General features: G+C 35.0%; 1 protein-coding gene across 3 annotated transcripts in view; it reads right to left on the bottom strand.

The window, feature by feature from the left end:
- The window catches only part of LOC128237228 (zinc finger MYND domain-containing protein 11-like), a 68,440-nt gene that overhangs the window by 22,642 nt on the left and 23,335 nt on the right, over positions 1–22,463 (bottom strand). For 2 of the 3 annotated variants that reach the window (XM_052952588.1, XM_052952580.1), the window contains one exon: positions 14,205–21,834. In XM_052952588.1, the coding sequence (XP_052808548.1) occupies positions 21,712–21,834 (123 nt within the window). In that variant the 3' untranslated portion in view covers positions 14,205–21,711. Of the gene's footprint in view, positions 1–14,204; positions 21,835–22,463 lie in introns of those variants that run through there. The other variant, XR_008261538.1, reaches the window with a different exon arrangement.

Below are 22,463 nucleotides of genomic sequence, written 5' to 3' on the forward strand. Positions count from 1 at the left end.
CATGGTTTGACCATGATAAAACATACATGGTTTGACAATGCTGCGACATACATGGTTTGACTGTGCTGCAACATACATGGTTTGACAATGCTGCGACAAACAGGGTTTGACTGTGCTGCAACATACATGGTTTGACAATGCTGCGACATACATGATTTGACTGTGCTGCAACATACATGGTTTGACAATGCTGCGACATACATGATTTGACTGTGCTGCAACATACATGGTTTGACAATGCTGCGACATACATGATTTGACTGTGCTGCAACATACATGGTTTGACAATGCTGTGACATACATGGTTTGACCATGATACAACATACATGGTTTGACAATGCTGCGACATACATGGTTTGACTGTGCTGCAACATACATGGTTTGACAATGCTGCGACAAACAGGGTTTGACTGTGCTGCAACATACATGGTTTGACAATGCTGCGACATACATGATTTGACTGTGCTGCAACATACATGGTTTGACAATGCTGCGACATACATGGTTTGACTGTGCTGCAACATACATGGATTGACTGTGCAGCAACATACATGGTTTCACAATGCTGCGACATACATGGTTTGAACATGCTGCGACATACATGGTTTGACCATACTGCACCATTGATGGTTTGACCATGCTGCAACATTCGTGGTTTGACAGGGATGATAACAGAGCCAAGTTGCCAATCCTGAAAATGTCTGCGTGGGGGTCAGGGGGCCGCTCAAGGCCCCCGATGGGTCCAGGGCAAAGCCCTAGTGGGGGGACAAGGGGGGGCGAAGCCCCCCGTATTTCAGGGATTCTAATACTCTTTTTTTGCCTTAGAATAGTGTTCAAGGAGTACACCTTTCGGTTTGGTAGATATAATTATGTTCAACACGAGACATCCACAATCAGAACAATTATCAGGTATCTTAGCAGTGAAGTTAACACCTTTGTCTTTAAACAAAGTTAAATTTACTTTTTTTTTACCTGAAGTCACAGGCATTAGACATGTACCTGACATTTTGGTTCAGTTGTCCACTTCCCATAAAACTCAACTGGCTATGATCAAATGCCTGTGTATGAACAGTCTACACTGTGGGATGTTTGATTTATAATAATGAACAACATATCAATTATCATGCTTGCAAATGTTTATTGTAAAAGTGTTATTTATTCAATTTTTATTTATCATAAGAGTATTTATTCCATTTTCTGCAGCACATTTGATGGGAATATAATGTTATTAATTAATATATATATTATTCCAAGTAATATCCAAACGGGACTTAAATGCTTTGGCAGCGTAGCCGTTGTGGACATGGTGAACTTTGACATATTCTGGTCCCTAAGCCAGATTTTTCCCCTCATGGTGTTACATGAGCCCAGTAGCACACAAACTAGATTGTCCCACGGCAGTTCAAGTCTCTCAAACAGGGTTTCAAATTCCATGAAAATTGATTCAGAATCAGCCCTTGTGATTTTTAAGGAGGCCAAATGTCTCAACACTATTTCTTTCTCTATAGCAGAAAAATAGCTGCAACAGTTTTCTCATTGTTTGTGTTTGTTGACTTGTCTTAGTTGAAACAAAACCGAGATCCATTAACCCCTCCACATGTTCATCATTGAAATGGCTAGCCACTCCGTAAGTCATCTTGTATGATGCTGTACACCTTTGAAGTTTTAATTCACTGAGAGCTTTTGTATCTTTGGCAAGTGTCTTAAGTAAGACACACTACTGTGGTGCCAGGGAGCATGTTCAGCCATAAATCCAAGTATCATGGCCTCTGGATTGAATTGTCAGTCAATGACAGGAACAACTGGATGCACTGGCTGAGTTGTCTGTTCATCCCTGACTTTTGTAACTATCAACATACCTGGAAATACAAATTACAACTATAGAATTTAAATCTCACTCAAACTGGGTCCTCAAGAAGTTTTGTTGAACTGTCTCAAATAGAAAATAAAATGACTGCCTCTACGTAATATATATTACTACTACAAAATATTTATTCATTTTTTTTTTTTAAATTTGAACCAAACCAATTTTCATTTGAACCATAAAGGTCAACAGCCACTTCTTATTGAGAACAATGCTTCAAACATTATGAGAATAATAAAGAAACGGTTAACAGCGTAAAATTCCATCGGCCAAATAAAATTTGTAAAATAAAAATCGATTATTATGACACAATCCGAATCGGGATGTCCGAAATAATGCTACATGCGCAAAATTCATTCTCAGTTTGATCACTTTCTATTACCTTAAAAAGAAACGTTTCATCAACCCCTGTCTTTCATTCAACAAAATAAGCCTACCCCAGGAAGATGATATCTATTTGCTTCAGTGTAAGATTGAAATGTATCTCACACAAGTGAAACTCCAAAGTTATATGTCATGCTTTGCCACATGTGAAATATTGACTTTTGTTGTTCACAAGGTGAAATATATTGAAAAAATCTATATATTTTATTCTTTCAGACTTATAATTTATCAATACCAACAATTAATTGATATTTAATTGAAAAATTGTACCAAGTTTTAGCAATATGTTGTCATACTGGAAATTTGAGTTTATCAAGATATGATCCACAATTCTTTCTCCAATAAACCACCAGAAAGCATGAAATGACGCCCACTAAAGGCAATACTGTTTTAAGTTGCGGTGTAGGGAAATTACCAAGTATACTCAACCTTCTGAACATATTATGATGTTTCTTTCCATACATATTTCTTAATCTTATCATTGTTTTTCAGACGAGGGAGAGTTTCTTGGAGCTGATTGCAGACGACAAACAGAAAAAACACAGATTCTAGACAGCCAGCATAGTGGAAGTCAAATACTCAATTTTTTGCTGCTGATTCTGTATTGTGCTTTAAACAAACAATAATTGAGTGTAAATAAGGGCCCATTTAATGAAGTCAGTCAATTCTTATGCAATGGTAACATTTAAGTATAATTCTTAAGTTATCTTTCTACTATCTTGCAGTGAGCCATAATATAAAATTACAAATATGGTATGATTTTTTGTTAAACTTACATTCCAGAGCAAAATTGCTTTTTTTTGATAATTATATATACATGTATTGCTATCAATTCTACTTTGGTTTATCATGAAATTTAAACATTGTTTAATAGCAATTTGAATGCATAATGATATTAATAAGAATTTAGAAAAAATAGATTGTTTGGAAGCTTAGTTGTCTTTGCAAGAAAGTTGAAAAAATAGCTTCACAAAAACTGAGAAATAGGCTGTGTTTATTTTTTATCATCTTAATGATTATGTTGTTACTGACTTATTGTTTAGCAGACCAAACATAAATGCTAACTTTCTTAGTGTTCAGAGCGAAATGCCTATCAAATGCCTCTATATTAGCATACATGAGCTTCTAAATGACTTACTAAATAAAACCTCTTAATAACTTAATGAAAATTAGACGGTGGTTTTCGATACATAATGAGCATTTTGCTGTTGTAATCTGTGTAATGAATTTTTGGTTGTCAAAGCTGTACTTAATGATTAAATCTCTTTGGCGATTCCTTTGGCGAGGCTTGAATTTGAACTCTTAAAAGTGCACATTTGACAGTAAACTATGCAATGTACATATTATTTTCTTTGCGTTATATCCTGTTTATTTATTTTATCTACTTTTTAATGATTTTTCTTCTGTTTGAAAGATGTCTAATATTTTGGCTTTCCAATGTTGTTTTTGTGGAAAAATTCAGTTGTTTTCAAACAGCATTATTTTTGCCTAAAATCAAAAGGTGCCATGGACATTTTTAGACATAGCAAATGTTATATAGGTGGTCACTCAATATGGAACTTGTTAAACAAGATTACTAGAATTGATAAAAACGAGCCATGATGAGATTTTCTCAATTTTGATGAATAAGTTTACATTTCTTATTGAATGACCACGAAAGTGACATTCTATTTATATCATGAAATACTACTGTAGTTTGATGTTTTTCAGCGCTAAATACATAAAAAGACACTTTAAATCATGCACATTTTCCACGCTATTCATTGATGACCTCAGGTTATAAGTAGTTACACTTGTTATATAAAATGTTATAAAAAAATAAATATAGTGATGTTATAACAGTTATTTCAAGATGGCGACATCATATATGGTTTTATTTGATATATTTATTTAGTATTCTCTTAAATCTCATTTAGATTGTAATTCACCATATGAAAAGTTATAAGTAAATAATTGTGGAAAAGGTCAATGAATTGCGTTTAAGATACATTTTTTTAAATATATGTATGTGCTACATTACACATTTTATCTTCACCATTTATTCAAATAATGCATTCAGTGTATAGCGAATCTTGTATAGAATAAAGAATATATTCGATAAACAAGACATACATGTACATTAAACAGGAATATTTTCAAAGAATCAAGTTAATTATAAATGTTGAAATTTTTCAAACCAATGAAATGTTATAAGGCAAAGAAATAAAATACTCAAATAATGAGTAGAAGAATCAGACATGTAATAAATTACAACTTAAGGTATTTTTGTTCCATATTATTTTTGTAAAAAAAAGCCATTAAAAGAGATATAAGGTTAAAAATCAAGTACATGCCCCAATATCACAAACATTCACAAGTCAATTCTCAAACTCAATCTTAACTCATTTTACCAAAAAAAGAGACTTGTATGGTGCAGAATCTTGCATGTTTTTATACTTTTTGAAAACGTATTTTCTCACAGAATGTGTAGATAAAAAGATTTTATCAACATTTCAGAGAAAACTATGTCCCGGGCACAATTATACTTGAGTATTTTATAAAGAATACAGAATTGTACTCAAATAAATTTGTGGCTGTAGAATATCTTTCCCTTGGAATTTGACCATTATAAGGCTTGTATCAGCATATTGTATGATAGAATGCACTTATAAAGGTGTAAAAACATGTATGATTTTTAATAAATTTTGATGCTATGTGGTAAAATGAGTTGAGGCTGAGTTTGAGATTTGACTTAAGTATTTTCGTGATATTAGGGCCAGGTATCAAAATACCACTTCAATTATGTGTTATATATAAAAATGTGTTTTCATCCTTTTTGGCTTATAAACGTTTATTGCATTTTTTGTTACATATTTCAGATTTAGTTGGTTTTAATATTTAAATACTCTGTGCTTATACAAATTGATACTCACAGTTAGATAAGTTATAGTTAGGAAATAAATCTTAGAGTAAAGTAGCATGTTTACACACTTAATTTTATTATTTCAGAATGTTTAGATAGACATTTTATTCAATACAGGTATCAAGTTTTGCAAACAAATGAGCCATATTCTTCTTTTATAACAACCACCATTCACTTTTCAAATCATGTTCATGATATTTGAATAAAGATGATTTTTTTTATATTTATCAAGTTAATTTATTTTTTCAATTTGAAAAAAAAGACATCAAAATATATATTTTTTTTAATTTTATAAATTTCTCATAATAAAAAATATAATTTTTCATTTATGGTATCTACATTTTTGTATTACATTACCTAACATATAATATACACATATATTTCATATTTAAATCTTTTTATGTTTGTACATGTATTTTTTGTAAACTCAGTATTGTTTATGGTTTTGTCCTTGCCGACTGCTGTGATTAACTGTTTTTTCTGCTAATAAAGAATTATTTTGAAGTGTTCTTTCTTGCTATAAATTGTGTTTGATTTTATAGTTTATAATGGTCTTACAGCGTAAGCCCGCGGTGCAATCACGACTAATAGTGTATTAAAATGCGAAGTACTGAAGTACATGTTATTGAAGAGACCGCAATTTCTGGCATGCGTTTAAAGTGAGTGGAATTCCAAGTCATCTATGTATTTCGACAATATCAGTGTTGAAGCAACAGAAGGAACAAGTGCGATACCATAGCTCTTCGAATAGACTCACTGGTTCTATAATTGGTACTCGGTGTAACGCACTCATACCAGGGTGACAACGCTCCTGTTGTTCTAACCCGTATCGAGTTCTATAATTTTCCCAGTACAACCCTCTGATTCTAAGCCCAAGGCAAAGGAGCACCTGATACCATTATTGAACGTATTTCGGCATATTTTGTAGGACACAGTGGAACCTTCCGCACCCGAAGCGAACGCTCTACCGATGAGCTAAAAGAACGGTATTTGATCTTTGTCATGGAGCGTCCTGCTTAGAACGAAATAATATGATCAATCCGATTAGAAAAAAAGGTTTTACAAAAATGAATAGAAAATCAAGCCCATTTTTGATATTTGATTTCGACGTTTTCAGCCAGTAACACTTTCGAGTAAAAAGTCGAGGTATGGTAACAGTACATTGTTATAGTAAGTCCAGTAACTATGGCTACAATGTTTATCGAGTTATGTCCACGATGGAATGAAAAAAAATCGGGAAAATGTTACAGTATTCTTCGCCGTTCTTCTTTCGGAAGGTCGTGGCAATTAATATCGTTAATTAATTAATTAATAATTGCAGCATTTTTTTTGCTTGTGACGTTAAACGTATAGTTTACATGTTGTATCTTTTTACTCTATACAGAATCCTGCTTATTGACGTCTGCTGTTGACAAATGTCTCTTGAAAGGCGTGCAGTGCGCATATCTAACACAGAAGTTTGATGGGAATCAAACTACTGTGATATTTAACGCATACCAGTGTTATACATGGCGTATCTACGTAGTAAAGTTAAGTTATGTTTTCGTGAGTTCCATAACACAGCTCGGCGATCATATTGTCAGGCGTTTAACACTTAAGTTGTGGTTTCGTGGTCAGTGTAAGACAGTTGTCATTAGGGTGTTAATTTCTGTTCGCGGCAAATTAATCTTGGACATAATTAAGCATACTAATGAATATACCACCTTTGACATACTTGGGCAGTTATAAGTTGAAGTTAAGGTTAAGATAATGGCTATTTTAGTTACTACTAAAGCCTCGAACTCATTATATATTAGAATTAAGTATAACGTTCACCCACGAGCTTTAATGTTGACAATAGTTTTTAAGCCACCAAATGTGCAAACATTTTGCTAAATATGTTGGTGCATTTGTACTCAAGCAATCAGTTGTAGTAATATGCCAGGTGCGGGACTGGTTTTCGACCCTTGCATAATTCGGCTATCAAGAAAACATATAACGAAAGACTTCCTTGGGAATGGCCAATTGATGATCATTTACTTAGGCTCTTCAACATGTTTCGATTTGTTTGCCGTTTTCTATGTGGTTATGCGATTTCTTCACTGTCTTCAATGATATAGTAAACGTCTTACACTTTTGGCAAATCGGACGGTATGTTGAGCGGCCACCATGGTTCTCTTGCTTTCAATGTCAAAGAGGTTAAAATCCCATATGTTCACGCTTTTGGTACGCGGTATTCAAACTGGTTTAAATTCGATATACAAGTACGTAGTAGGCAGTACACGGTAAGCAGAACGTATGGCACAGATGAGCATCATTCTCATTCATCAGGGGTTCGATCATGATAAATCTAACACATAGCACCATCACTCTGGTGAACGAGAATGATGAGCATATGAGCATACACTCAAATGAAAACAACACTGGACAGCAACAATTTTTTATGTTATGAAGGATTCGAATATCAATTAAATAAAAACTCGGACCGGATTGGTTAGTAGACATTTCATGTTCACCTTAATAATTCAATGGAAACTACAGGGACCAACTAATTTAGCAGCCCAAAACTCGCTATTTTCGGCGCGAAAATAAAAATAATCCACCACATTTATTCGGCACTGCGGGGCCACCTATAAGGTAAAACACGGTCCATTTCCCCCGCTTTCCCCGGTATATCACCGGACCTGGGGGCCGTGGTTACATTTGACTGGTGCGTAACAGACACTGAACGTACAGCCAAATATGCATCAAAATAGCCTCGTATTTGAACGGCCAACGAAATGGGAGTTCACTGGAGGTTTAAGCTAGTTTGTTGAAGATATCTAACTTCACACTTTTCTAAACATTATCAATTACATGTATTGCAATTAAAAATATAAACCTTATAGAAACCAGAATTAACCTAACGATAATACAGAATAACGGCAAGCTAAATGTTAAAACGAATGATTCCCAAAACACGCATTTTACGCAATTTCGATTTAACACTATCCTTCTTCAAACTGTAACGAATATTATAGATGTTGCCACGCTTGTGCGCATTGCTCCTGGCAGAATATTTCCTAAGTTATTTTTAAATATCATGAACCGAACAGTCCGCCGCCCCAACGTTCACCCTCGGATGCCACCCCACTGTGTATAGTAGTATGCCTGCCCCCTGTTTTCACAATAATTGTGTCCAGGTGACACTATAAACTAATGACTCCCGTTTCGCTCGTTTTTCATTTTTTTCTGGACTGACCTCAAGAGAATGGCCAGTATATAAAGACGGTGCGATAAGCTAGTCCGTAGCAGAATCCGCGACAAGAGAGTGAAAACATATTTGAGTTCATATTTGGAATTTACTCAAATAAATAAAAGTAGGTTCTCGGAGACTTTGATGAGGTCAAAATAAATGAAATATTGCATTTTTGACTGTTGCTTTTAAACCAAATTAAAATTATACATAATACATTCTGGCACCATTTAAGAGAAACATATTTGATTTCAATGTTGTTTGCCGTAATCGTAGGTTATCATCGTAAACATACATAGTTTTTTTCTTCAAGATGCGGTCTTATTCCCTCGGACTGCTTGTTTTATTGGCGGGCTATTGTGTGAGCGGCCAGGGACTGTTTGGTGGAGGGGGTGGCGGTGGTGGAGAGGCAGCCGAAGGCGGTGGTGGGGGTGGTGGATTGGCAAGGATGTTCGGTGGTGGTTCTTCCGGTGGCGAAGCGGCGGAGGGTGGCGGCGGAGGTGGCGGCGCCGGGGGTCTGTTCTCAGGACAGCCCGCAGGTGGACTGTTCGGCGGCGGGTCTGCCGGAGGCGAAGCGGGTGAGGGTGGCAGCGGCGGTGGCGGGGGTTTGTTCTCAAGACAGCCCGCGGGTGGGGATGCTGAAGGTGGCGGTGCACAACAAAGAGGCGGTGCGAGTAAGTTCACACAGCGATATTCCATTTCTTATTTTGTAACTTCTGCCGCACCTAAACTGGTGCATGCGTTAACAAACAGGTTCTGTGCTGAAGTATAAACAACATGCATTATTTTAAGAATATATTACAATATGCACATCTTTTTGTAGAACAATAACATCACGTATGTATTTTATAGTTGAATGGGTAAAACATATGTCACATTATAACAGACATAGTTCAGAGAAAAAAAGTAGTTGGTTTGAACTTGACAAATGCATGTGTAGCAGAAACGACGCACGCTCTAAAAATAGTATACCCACTAAGAAAAGAGCCTTAAATGTTATTATCTCACTGAACATTGTTACACAAAAGTTTAAAGAAAAGCATATATTAGAAATGGACAAAATAATATATTTCAGATAAATATATATACAAGTGTGTCTAGCAAAAATATCACACTGTTCATTTATTAGAGTATGAATGTGTTCGTCGATATAAATGTTTGGATTTTAAAAAAAATATATATCCGCATTGGTTTTGCGAGGCAATGCCGCATTGTTGAAATTAAAGCAAACCATATTTCTATAATCAAATGAATGAAATTTCAGCAGTGTTTATATTTTATGATGCTTTTAGTTATCAATCTTAAAGTCCCTTGTTCGTAGTGTTTGTACCAATAACGGTATATCTCTAGGTTTGAAAACACTGCAAGCGTCAAAACGACGTCACAGCAGCAAGTATCAATATCGTATCCAATCGTAACAACTCGGCCATCTCCGGCAAGCTTCGAGATAGCCAATTCCTGTTGGATACTGGCGGAGGTGTTCCGATTGTATCGGATCTGCTAATGCACAAAAATCGTTAAACATTGTACATAGCGACTATGATGATGCGCATCTTTAATCAAGCAGGCCCAAATTATGGCAATTTTAAATGTCGTATAGCTCATGTTGATATAACGGTTATACCACATAGTCATGTTTAGTTAATCCACTAGAGCAGCGGCAGAATTAGATGATAATAAGTACCGTACTATACGTACCATATCCTGAATATTCGGTACCTTATTGTACACGTATAATACATATTCCCTTTATATTCCAGTAAATAAACTCCTGACGGCGTATTTAATCGAGCAAAGGCAGGCCCAGATGAAAGGACAAGGCGGCGGCCCCATGATGGCTGGTGGAATGCAACAACCCCCTCGTTTCTCTTGGATCCGCGCGCTCACGCGGGCCTACATTCTTGACAGGATGCTCAGCAAGTTCCGGAGCGTGGAGTGGTCAGAGATGTTCTCCAGTAAAAAATAGACGAAATTCCAGCCTATCTTTTTTGTATGAAACTGTTTTATTGTTTTCGTGACATATTTTTTTCACCACCCCTGACCGACATTTTCAAAGTCTTCTATCATTTCGACAGGTTTCGTTCTTTTTCGTTTTGATTGAATATCAATAAATACATGTACTCTGTTTATCATTGTAATAATAAATTGAGGGCTTAACGGGGAAAGGTTCTAGGTGACGTCAAGGAGAGGCACGGATAGAACCTATTAACTTACATCCTTCATTCGGGACACTTCGGCCATTTTCCATCGAAAACAACGAGTGTTGTGTTTCTAAGCTTGAAGTGATTGCCAGTGAAGAGCTTTATTTTATTTCTTATAAAGATTCCAAAGTCCAACAGTCATCAAGTTTGACTGCTGAATTCAAATTGCAAGGCAATCTACTTGCAGCGTAGTTAAATGTAAGGATTTTTGACATTGTAAACTGAGGTTGTTTTCGATGGATAATGGCCGAGGTGTTCCGATTGTTCCACCCCAATATATACGCACTATAGCAGTGTACGCATTTTATTTGCGTCCAGGTGCGTTCAACGGCGTACCCGGTTGAGAAATGTTATTCCTAAATGACAATGTAGGCATGTTTTCATTTGATTACCAGGAAAATCATTTCTCACACAATTCATTTTCAGTAACAGAGCAAAAATATTCCATGGATTTAGTCTGATAGCATGTTTATATCTTTTTTTTTGTTTTGCGCGATTTGTTTGCTGTATGTTCGTTATTAATTTGTTAAAAATGTATGAAGAAAAATAAATATATTTAGGAATGTTGTTTTACATAACATGAGTATTCCGACTCGTTGAGTCAAAGTCATACATAGAAAACAAAAGCGAACTGATTTGTTTATACATGCGTTTAAAAGGAAGAGCGCCGCGATGGTCTTAAGGAACGTCTTACATTCAGTGTTAGATCGTAAAATATTTCAGCATGCGAGATATTTCACGGAATGCGTGTATTGTATGCCTAAAATGGTAATAAAATACTTTAAATTGCAGAGTCAAGAGATTAACGCGTCGAACAATATGAGCATGTGTCGTCATCTCGGAAATGACATCGTTCTGTTGTGTCCCAGTTATGTGCGCGCTGATGTTCCAATGAGTAGCAAAACAGGGTAAATTTTTAAAGCATTGGGAAAACTATCGAATTGATATTTTCGATGTTTCTAACAGTGAAATATCGTTTTGATTTCATTTATAAATCTCTATAAACCTATCGGAAAGCATATAATAAATTTCTTTACATATGCGTATCGTTTCTGACAACGTTTGTATGAAGCTTCATTGAGGAAGACGGCAACTACTATATTCGCCAAGTCTATGACAATAATTATTACCTCATGGGACATTCTTTTAACTTACGCTTAATATTGAGAGATGAACAGCTTTATACTTGGAGCATCATTTAAAATATTCATCATATAGTATATATTGGTTTCACCATCGCCCGCTCTTGATTTTAAACGAATAGTATCTAATATCTAGCTTGCTCGCTCAATTTTGTTCGGCCAAAAACTAATAAGGTAATCGAGCGACTTAACGCTGGTCAAGCAAACGCACCTGTTTCTATCAAAGAGTGCATTTAGCGAACTAGAGCTCAGTATTTTTTTGTTTCGATTTTCTGACCGCAAACGTGTTCACTCTCGCAAATAAGTGCTGGGTTTACGAAGTATAAACGATGCATCAATTATACCAATGCAAAAATATATGCGGTACTCATATGCATTCCATATGCATTATATAAATATTCCGTTACTGATGGCACTTCCAATTCAATCATGCTCATTGTTCTACCGATGTTCCCTACGCATGCTACTCCTTATTCAAACATGCTCATTGTTCTACCATTGTTCCCTACGCATGGTACTCCTAATTCAAACATGCACATTGTTCTACCAATGTTCCCGGCGCATGGTACTCACAATTACAACATGCTCATTGTTCTACCAATGTTTCCTACGCATGCAATACCAATTCAAACATGCTCATTATTCTACCAATGTTCCATACGCATGGTACTCCCAATTCAAACATGCTCATTGTTCTACCATTGTTCCCTACGCATGGTACTCCTAATTCAAACATGCTCATTGTTCTACCAATGTTCCAGACGCATGGTACTCCCAATTCAAACATGCTCATTGTTCTACCAATGTTCCCTAGGCATGGTACTCCCAATTCAAACATGCTCATTGTTCTACCATTGTTCCCTACGCATGGTACTCCTAATTCAAACATGCTCATTGTTCTACCAATGTTCCAGACGCATGGTACTCCCAATTCAAACATGCTCATTGTTCTACCAATGTTCCCTAGGCATGGTACTCTCCATTCAATAATGTTCATTGTTCTAGCAATTTCCCTACGCATGGTACTCTTATTCAATCATGCTCATTGTTCTACCAATGTTCCCTACGCATGGTACTCCTAATTCAAACATGCTCATTGTTCTATCAATGTTCCCTACGCATGGTACTCAATATTCAAACATGCTCATTGTTCCCTACGCATGGTACTCCAAATTCTACCAATGTTCCCTACGCATGGTACTCCCAATTCAAACATGCTCATTGTTCTACCAATGTTCCCTACACATGGTTCTCGCAATTCAATCATGCTCATTTTTCTACCAATGTTCCCTACGCACGGTACTCTATATTCAAACATGCTCATTGTTCTACCAATGTTTCCTACGCATGTTACACCTTATTCAAACATGTTCATTGTTCTACCATTGTCCCCTACCCATGGTACTCCTAATTTAAACATGCTCATTGTTCTACCAATGTTCCCGACGCATGGTACTCCTAATTTAAACATGCTCATTGGTCTACCAATGTTCCCGACGCATGGTACTCCCAATTCAAACATGCTCATTGTTCTACCAATGTTCCCGACGCATGGTACTCCCAATTCAAACATGCTCATTGTTCTACCAATGTTCCCGACGCATGGTACTCCCAATTCAAACATGCTCATTGGTCTACCAATGTTCCCGACGCACGGTACTCCCAATTCAAACATGCTCATTATTCTACCAATGTTCCCTACGCATGGTACTCCTTATTCAAACATGCTCATTGTTCTACCAATGTTTCTTATGCATGGTACTCCCAATTCAAACATGCTCATTGTTCTACCAATGTTCACTATGCATGGTACTCCCAATTCAAACATGCTCATTGTTCTACCAATGTTCACTACGCATGGTACTCCTTATTCAAACATGCTCATTGTTTTACCAATGTTCCCTACGCATGATACTCCTAATTCAAACATGCTCTACCAATGCTTTATACACATGGAACTCACAATTATAACATGCTCATTATTCTACCAATGTTCCATATGCATGGTACTCCCAATTCAATCATGCTCATTATTCTACCAATGTTCCCTATGTATGGTACTCCTAATTCAATCATGCTAATTATTCTACCAATGTTCCCGATGCATGGTACTCCTTATTCAAACATGCTCATTGTTCTACCAGTTTCCTAGGCATGGTACTCACAATTACAACATGCTCATTGTTCTACCAATGTTTCCTAGGCATGAAACTCACAATTATAACATGCTCATTGTTCTACCAATGTTTCCTACGCATGGAACTCACAATTATAACGTGCTCATTGTTCTACCAATGTTTCCTACGCATGGAACTCACAATTATAACATGCTCATTGTTCTACCAATGTTTCCTACGCATGGAACTCACAATTATAACGTGCTCATTGTTCTACCAATGTTTCCTACGCATGGAACTCACAATTATAACGTGCTCATTGTTCTGAATACATATACAATCATACCCATTTGAAAGAAGAACAAATTACCATATAATTTTCTCTCGATTTTTATTTTCTGCCTTGTGTGTACAGAGAGCTATTTACAAAATGGGAAACACAAATATATAAAATATCCATACAAAAATAAAACAATAACCAGAAGTTCAAGCATTTAGGAAAGCTGCCAACAACGTACACTCACATATAGACATTACTGCATCAGTCGTTCATGTTTATGTAAAACCAAAATGATAGTATGGTGTTAATATAATCATACAATGTTCATCACAACACATGGTTCATGTAATACATGGCCAGTGAAATATTGCAATGTCAATAAAATAAAGTTTACAAACATATTCAATGATCTCGTAACATATCTTTTAACTAGCTATTTGAATAGAGATCACTGATTCTTAATTTTCGTGTTTTGAATGTGCAACTACGATATCATTCTTTTTCAAGCATTTAAAAACAAAAATGTCCACGATAAGATGACAAGTACTTAAACTTATCATTAAAGACTGCAACTCTGGTTTTCATTCACTTGTTTGTGCATACTTTCGAACTGCAAACATACTGATCAACACACAGGACTTAGAATTTTGCAAATCAGATTGTCAGCTGTCGGGAACGCAAAGGGCACCATCACCTTCACTTTTGACCTACTGACCTATAGATTCATCTGTTGACCTTGAACTACTGACCTATAAGGTCATCTATTGACATTGACCTACTGACCTTTAAGGTCATCTGTTGACCTTGACCTACTGACCTATAGGGTCATCTGATGACCATGACCAATGTGCATGCGAAGTTCATTGTCTTTACATCAAGTCAGAGGTTTACGCTCTTAAACACAAGTATGATGCTGACGCCGCAAAGACCAGACAAAGCATTCCCGAATGTGTCTGCCATGCTTTGCAATTGACACAAAAAGTGAAAATGTAATAAATAAGTAATGATAATATCTAAAGAACCCATCATGACAACAATATTTAACACAATGATCTTTTTTAAAGCTTTCTAACTTAACCAATAGAAGCACGCTCCATTTTACAAAGCTTTCTAAACAGTCACATAACATTTAAATAAACTTTATACATTCAAATTGTTTATATCTAACAAACTAAATAAATCAGATGCATAAATTTGTTTAAGAAAGCTGCAATGTTACAAAGAAAACTAATGCATCAGAGACAATACTATCTAAAAGGGTACTGCAGATGTTTGCTGTCAATGCAAACAATAACTATTTACTTTAAAAGCCACTGATTTAACACATAAAATTATAAATTCATAACTTACTTTTATATGTAACATCAATTTACAACAACAGTGTGGCCAGCTGAGGCCAATGCTTTCTCATAGCCAATCAAAAGGCTGGTCTGTTTTCTCTCAGCCAATCAAAAAGCTGGTCTGTTTTCTCTCAGCCATAAAAGGCCGGTCTGTTTTCTCATAGCCAATCAATTCGCCCGGTTAGCTCAATCGGTAGAGCGTTGGACTCTGAATCGGACAACCCGGGTTCGATTCCCGGGCGGACCAGGTCACTTCTGTTGTGATTGGTTATGAAATCCTTTCTACGACCATTCGCACTGTACCACTGCCCCTGGCACGTACAGAAGTTGTCAGTTCCTTGCAGAGGTGAACGCACCTAGTACTGGTTCAGCCCAGGATAGGTGTGCGGTGGTTGAACTGTCACTCTGGGACCCTTCAATGTGCTCACGCCGGGACCCGGAGTATAAACTACTATCACCACTCATAGCCAATCAAAATCTTAGTCTGTTTTCTCTCAGCCACTCAAGACTGGTCTGTTTTTCTCTCTGGCACTCAAAAGGCCTGTCTGTTTTAAATCATCTTATCAAAAATCATAACAGAACAATAGTAAAAGCAGCAGTTTATATGTAACTATTTTTTGTGAATATCTTGAACGTGTTTTGAGTAATGATCAAGGTTTATGTTTATGTTGTAGTTAAGGATGACACAAAGGCTTTAACAATACCTGGATTCTTTCACTTAAAAATAAAAGAGGACAATGGTAATTCTTTGATAACAATTCTAAACTTTGTGACTTCCCTTAAAGCAGAACATGATCAACTTACAAAATGTTAATTGTGCAATATAAAGTCATGAAATGATGACAAAATAATGAATGGGTATGTATATTTTGTATGTAATTTTACATGTTTCAGCAAAGAGAATGAACTATACTTCATGTGGTATGCAGTATTCTGAGATTTTTTTTCAAAATAAATAAATAAATATGCAAAAAGGATAGAAAATTATTGACTTAAATGTAATGAAACAACTTGACCTTAATGTAATGAAACAACTTGACCTTAATGTAATGAAACAGCTTGACCTTAATGTAAGGAAACAACATGACCTTAATGTAATGAAACAGTTCTTGACTTAAATGTAATGAAACAAATTGACCTTAATGTAATGAAACAATTCTTGACTTTAATTAAATGAAACAACAGGATCACTATTTTAATATGGCTTGAAATGATCAGTCCTTAAAACATCACTTTCAATATAAATATGTACATAAGTCAGAACACATGTCTATAACTCACAGTCAGTGTATGTTAGCAGAATGAAGCTAACATATTTCTATTTTTTTTAACAGTACCAATAACAATAATTATTTGTTGTATCTAAAAATGAGTGACATATTTAACAAACATATTAAAAGCATAATATCATTAGTACTAGTATGTTCCGCAAAAGAAACAAGAGCGTCGCGGAGCAAACGCCCATGACTGTCCACTAAAGGGGGCATAACTCAATGATTATTAAAGCTAGAGTTATGGGCCTTGCAGAACAAATGTGTATAGTCTTTGGCAACATGTGTACCATAATCAATTTTATCTTCATATCTTGAACGTTTTTATGTGTGTTGTGGCCAAGATTCAAGTTCTTATGCAAGTCGCTGAGAATAATAATGGCATAGCTCCTGAAATACTATTTTTCTTAGAAACATAGTCAAACTAATAAATGTGATTGATCCATTATACCTGGTCTTATCATACAACTGTTCATTAAACTGTTCACACAAAGGCGGGATAAATGAAGAAACTAACCTTATTATAGTAGAATGGCACAAGACAAAATATAGCAAACAGACATTGAATTAATTTTCACAAAATGCTAAATCTATCACTTCTATGTTAAGAGACAAACATTATTACAAACAATAAAAGCTTCAAAGCTGTTTTTTACAGGACTACTGGTAACAGCAGTGGCATTTCAATGCATCGTTTTGATTTTTAAGAGGTCCAGAGCTGAAGAAAAGAATAAACAGTCTCTTTGGTTGTCAGGAAAGTAAGTCTAGAGACTGGTACCTTTCATTCTTGCTTTACAAGTCTCGGTTGAATGGCAGGTTCTATTTAAAAATTACATTGGTATCTTAAGAGAGATTGCCAAAAACTACTTGTACAGTTTAGTGTGTGGACTGGTACAATTAAGAGTGAAGACTGGTACATCTTAAAGTACAATTAAGTGCGTAGACTGGTACAATTAAGGATGTAGACAGGTACATCTAAGAGAACAATTAAGTGTGTAGACTGGTACAACTAAGAGTGTATACTGGTACAATTTAGTGGGTGGATTTGTACAATTTAGTGTGTAGACTGGTACAATATAGTGTATAGACTGGTAGTAAACTTTTAGTGTTTTGTACATGGTACCCTTAATGCACAAGTAAAATTAATTGTAATGGTAGTGTATTATGTAGTCAGTCAGTCAATCCACTACTAAAAACAAAGAGTTTGTAAATTGACTATTAAAATCAACTTCAACAGATATATATGAGTTGGCTGTTAGATAAACTTGGAACATGTATTTTAAATCATACATTTAGCGTTTTGTACCTTCCCGTGAGTTAACAATGACAACCTGATACCCCTGACTAGTGTATATGAACACATTAGCACTTCAATGACAACTGCTGATGCTCAAATGTTTATGAATAGAGGATCAATATTTGATTAAGTGAGATATCGATTACATTTCATCAAATGAGCACTGAAAACATTTTTCCCAAGTGGTGCAGCCATGAGTGAAAATATTAACTTTTGGTGTTTACTAGAAATATTATCGATATCTGACTAAAACAAACAGTTTTTCTATTTTTATATACACTTAAAAATCATTTAATTTACAATAAATGGCATAAAACCTGTAAAGCATGTCAAAACTGTTGATACAGTCATGTCATTTTAGAACTGACATCATTGATTTTTTCCCAGCTGTGTTTGGGTTTATGTTTGATTTTCAGAGCAAAATGGAACAAATTTACAAACTAATTTGAAATAGCGAAAAGATTATATCTCGCTGATAAATTTCTAAAAACCACTGGAAAAATATAATGAAAATCATTAAAAGGCTGCATATACTAGAGCACTAAGTTTTTGCATCAACTAATTTGTATTAATTGTATGTAATCATACATATATGTATCTGTATGTTTAAGCTGAAGTTTCTTATTCTTATACAACAAATAGATTTTTATTTAAATATTAATGAACAGTTGAACCCAGCTGGCTCAAACTCACTTGCTCAATGAACTGGATGTAAAGAACCGATTTCTTTATACTGAAGGTAAGCATTCCCACTTGGCTTGAATTCCCTGAGGCTCAAGGTAAGTCAACCGGTCCCTGGGAGTTCGTGCCAACAGGGTTGGACTGTATAGAACATATTTGTAAAAATTTACCTGACATGATGTTTTAAGGAATTCTTAGAACTTGAATCCATAAATTCATTGTTAAGAAATTGCTCGTATTTAAAGCAGATTCATGCAAATATTCAGTTTCGATGAATGATTTCTTTTCACGAGACAGTATTTTTGGAAAATATACCATGGTTTCATAAGATATCATTATATACAAACATTTAAAATGTTATAAAGATACTTTACAAAATATATACCATTTCACAATAAACAACTATATAAATCGCAAAATAGTAAAATTTAGAATATAACAAATATACAAAGATAACTATGGAGTTATCCATATTAATAAATCAGTTAGAGCTGCACTCTCACAGATTGAACATTTTTACCATTTTTTATTTTTATGTCTCGGAACGAGCCAGTTTTTTGCGAAAATGCATGAAATACAGTGATATAAGACTGGTGACAAAAAAGTCAGATTGCAGCTTTTCATATTTCTGTTCAAAAATTGAAGTTTTATGCAGTTTCTTGAAGCGTTGGTAAGGCTTTTAGCCACAAAACATTAGTTTTTGAATGAAAATATGAAAATCTGTGATCTGATCTTTTGTTAGCAGTCTTATATCACTGGTTGTTAGATAGTTCGCAAAACTTGGCTCATTCCAAGACAAATAATAAAAAAAAGTTTAAAAAAACTGTAAATCTGTGAGAGTGAAGCTTTAAGATAAAAATATGTATATCATCATGCAATCTTAACAACTTGCAAAACAAGTATAGTGTCTATCTAGACAAACCATAGGATACAAAACAGTAACGAGCACAGATACTGGGGCCTCTTCCATTAGAGGATCTTAGTTGAAACTTACATCTTAAATCTGTAGGATGATCACAGATGGTTACAGGTTATTTTTTTCGTAATATGAGTTTTGTTTTCAACTTAAATACTGGCTTAAGTTTGATTGATACAATTATATAGGAAAATAACAAAACTCATGACACCAAATAACGCCTCAGGTCATAAATGAAACTGGCCCCTGGGTCAATATTTTTATTTTCATGCTAAAAAGAAATTGTTGTATTCCCCTGACTGCTTCATCATAGAACACTTAAGTATGGGGGATAGAATAATGTTCCAGTATTGCCGTGGATGGCAAGAAAAGCTTCTATTTTTTTAGTGATAAACTTGTTTCACAAAATGGTACGATGGATATAATTACATTGTCAATCATATTGTTAATTTAATGATGACAACTGTGACCAAATGGGGTGGTGGTATATCAAACAATGGCGTTGTTGTTGCTAATGGTCTCGATGTACTGTAGTCATCAGTATCTATTTAACCTGAATATGCACTTCATGGCTTAACATGTTATGATTTCATTATACACCAACATGTAATTTTTCAATGCATCTTAACCTGAATGTATATTGGTTCTAATTCAACTATATATGTGTAATCAGAGCAGTTATGTGCTATGCTATGTGAAGATGTGTAGCCGGTAATGTGTTGATGTGTAGATGGAAATGTGTTGATGTATTCATGGCTATGTGTTGATGTATTCATGGCTATGTGTTGATGTATTCATGGCTATGTGTTGATGTGTACATGTATGTGCTGATGGCTATGTGTTGATGGTTATGTGTTGATGGCTATGTGTTGATGTATTCATGACTAGGCTATGTGTTGATGTATTCATGGCTATGTGTTGATGGCTATTTGTTGATGTATTTATGGCTATGTGTTGATGTATTCATGGCTATGTGTTGATGTATTCATGGCTCAATCACATGATTGAAATGTATTAAGAGATCAGATATGTTTAAGAAACTGAGTGTTAAATTGACTTGGTGTTTATGAAAAAAAATTAAAGTTCATGGTGACATATATGGTGTATTTTCAAGTCAGCAATACAGATGGTTACCTACTAACAATCTTAAACATTTATAATTCAAACTGTCTTTTAGTAACAATCATTTTCTGCTCTTTATATATGTTAAGCATTTCAAAAATTGTTGATACAATTATCAAAATCGAAGTCTAGATCAATATGCCTAAAAGCTTACTTTACTTTTAGCTATGAAAGTGAAACAAGACTGCCCTATGGTAATTCTAAAATTGGAAAACACAAACAGTTCACAAAATGTACATATTCCAAAACTGGATATCCTCTATATATTCTTAACAACTATTGTAATATTTTTAAACATTTTGTATAAAATTTAGAATTTAACATTCTCAGACATGTTTAACCAGACTTGAGCATGAAATTTGTGTTCTTTCACATGAAAGTCCAAAACCTGATTAACAATGTGAAATTTTTGACTTCTTAATATTTCACTATTGAAGGTTTCATACAGTTTCACAAGTCTGATATTCCCCTGTACACATTTCCCCATAGTATCTTATCCTGTTAACACATAAATGCGCTCTATATGCCAGTGACCCTGACGACAATTCACTCTGTGGTATGATGCATTCCAACTGAAGTGTTTTATGATTCACAGGAAGAGACATGCTGAAAGATATTTCACCAATGTCACAATTCTTATTAATATTTTTTGGGTTATACTGCCAAAATATGACATGTTCCAGCCACAATGGTACACATTTCACAGGAGTGAAAGTAAAGTGTGAAAATTCTTGTACACATTCACCCTGTGTTAAAATCCTTGTACACATTTCCACAGCATGGTTAATTCATCACTTTCTGCGAGTGACCCATGTTTGCTCTTTGAGCAAAAGTTACTGTGGAAATATTACACAAATTTATGACACATCCAGTCACAATAGTTCACTCGTTCACAGGAGTGAAAGTAAAGTGTGAAAATCCTTGTACACATTCACCCTGCGTGGTAGTGTTTATCTCACAGTTCCCAGTGTGGGGTGAGTTTATCTCTTCCTGCGACAGACCCTCTTGTGTTCCTTGTGCCAGTGTTCCTGCTGACATTTCACACTACAGTACGACGTGTTCCAACAACAGTGGTACATGGCTTCCTCCTCACAATTGAAACACTGAAATAAACACATAATAGTTATCATTTTATTTGAATAAGATAACATAAATTTTATATCGATTTAAACATATACAGCTTATAATTACAATTTTTATACATAAATCAGATATTCATTAATACACAAATAATGAAATAAATTTCAATTACAATTAATAGTACTAATTAGCTTCCTAATTAGCTTTAATTATCATGTCATACATAGAATGCTAATGCAGTAATGGTTCATAGCATGGAATAAGACATTTGAATAAACAGACCATGGGCCAAATGTTCAGAACTTGGTTAAGTTAACAACATGATTAATGGCATTGTTGTTTACTTTTAAGGTTGTTTACTTTTAAATGTTAAATATTTGATGTTATTACCCGATGCCCTATATAAATGTAATCAACTCTTTTCGACTGTTTATCAAATAGTGATCAACATTACAATGAGCAAATGACCGGTAAACAGTATAAACTGTTATGGGTTTTACCAAGATTCTAAAAACAAGAGCTGTCACAGTATGTGACGAATGCCCCCGAATGTGACATTGACCTACGAACAAGGTCAGTACATGAAAAGTTGATCTTGCCTTTAAGTGTCAAATACATATGGCAAGTTATTTTAAATTGCCTCTGAACATAA

The sequence above is a fragment of the Mya arenaria genome, chromosome 1 (genome assembly GCF_026914265.1).
Source record: "Mya arenaria isolate MELC-2E11 chromosome 1, ASM2691426v1".
NCBI classification, from domain to species: domain Eukaryota; kingdom Metazoa; phylum Mollusca; class Bivalvia; order Myida; family Myidae; genus Mya; species Mya arenaria.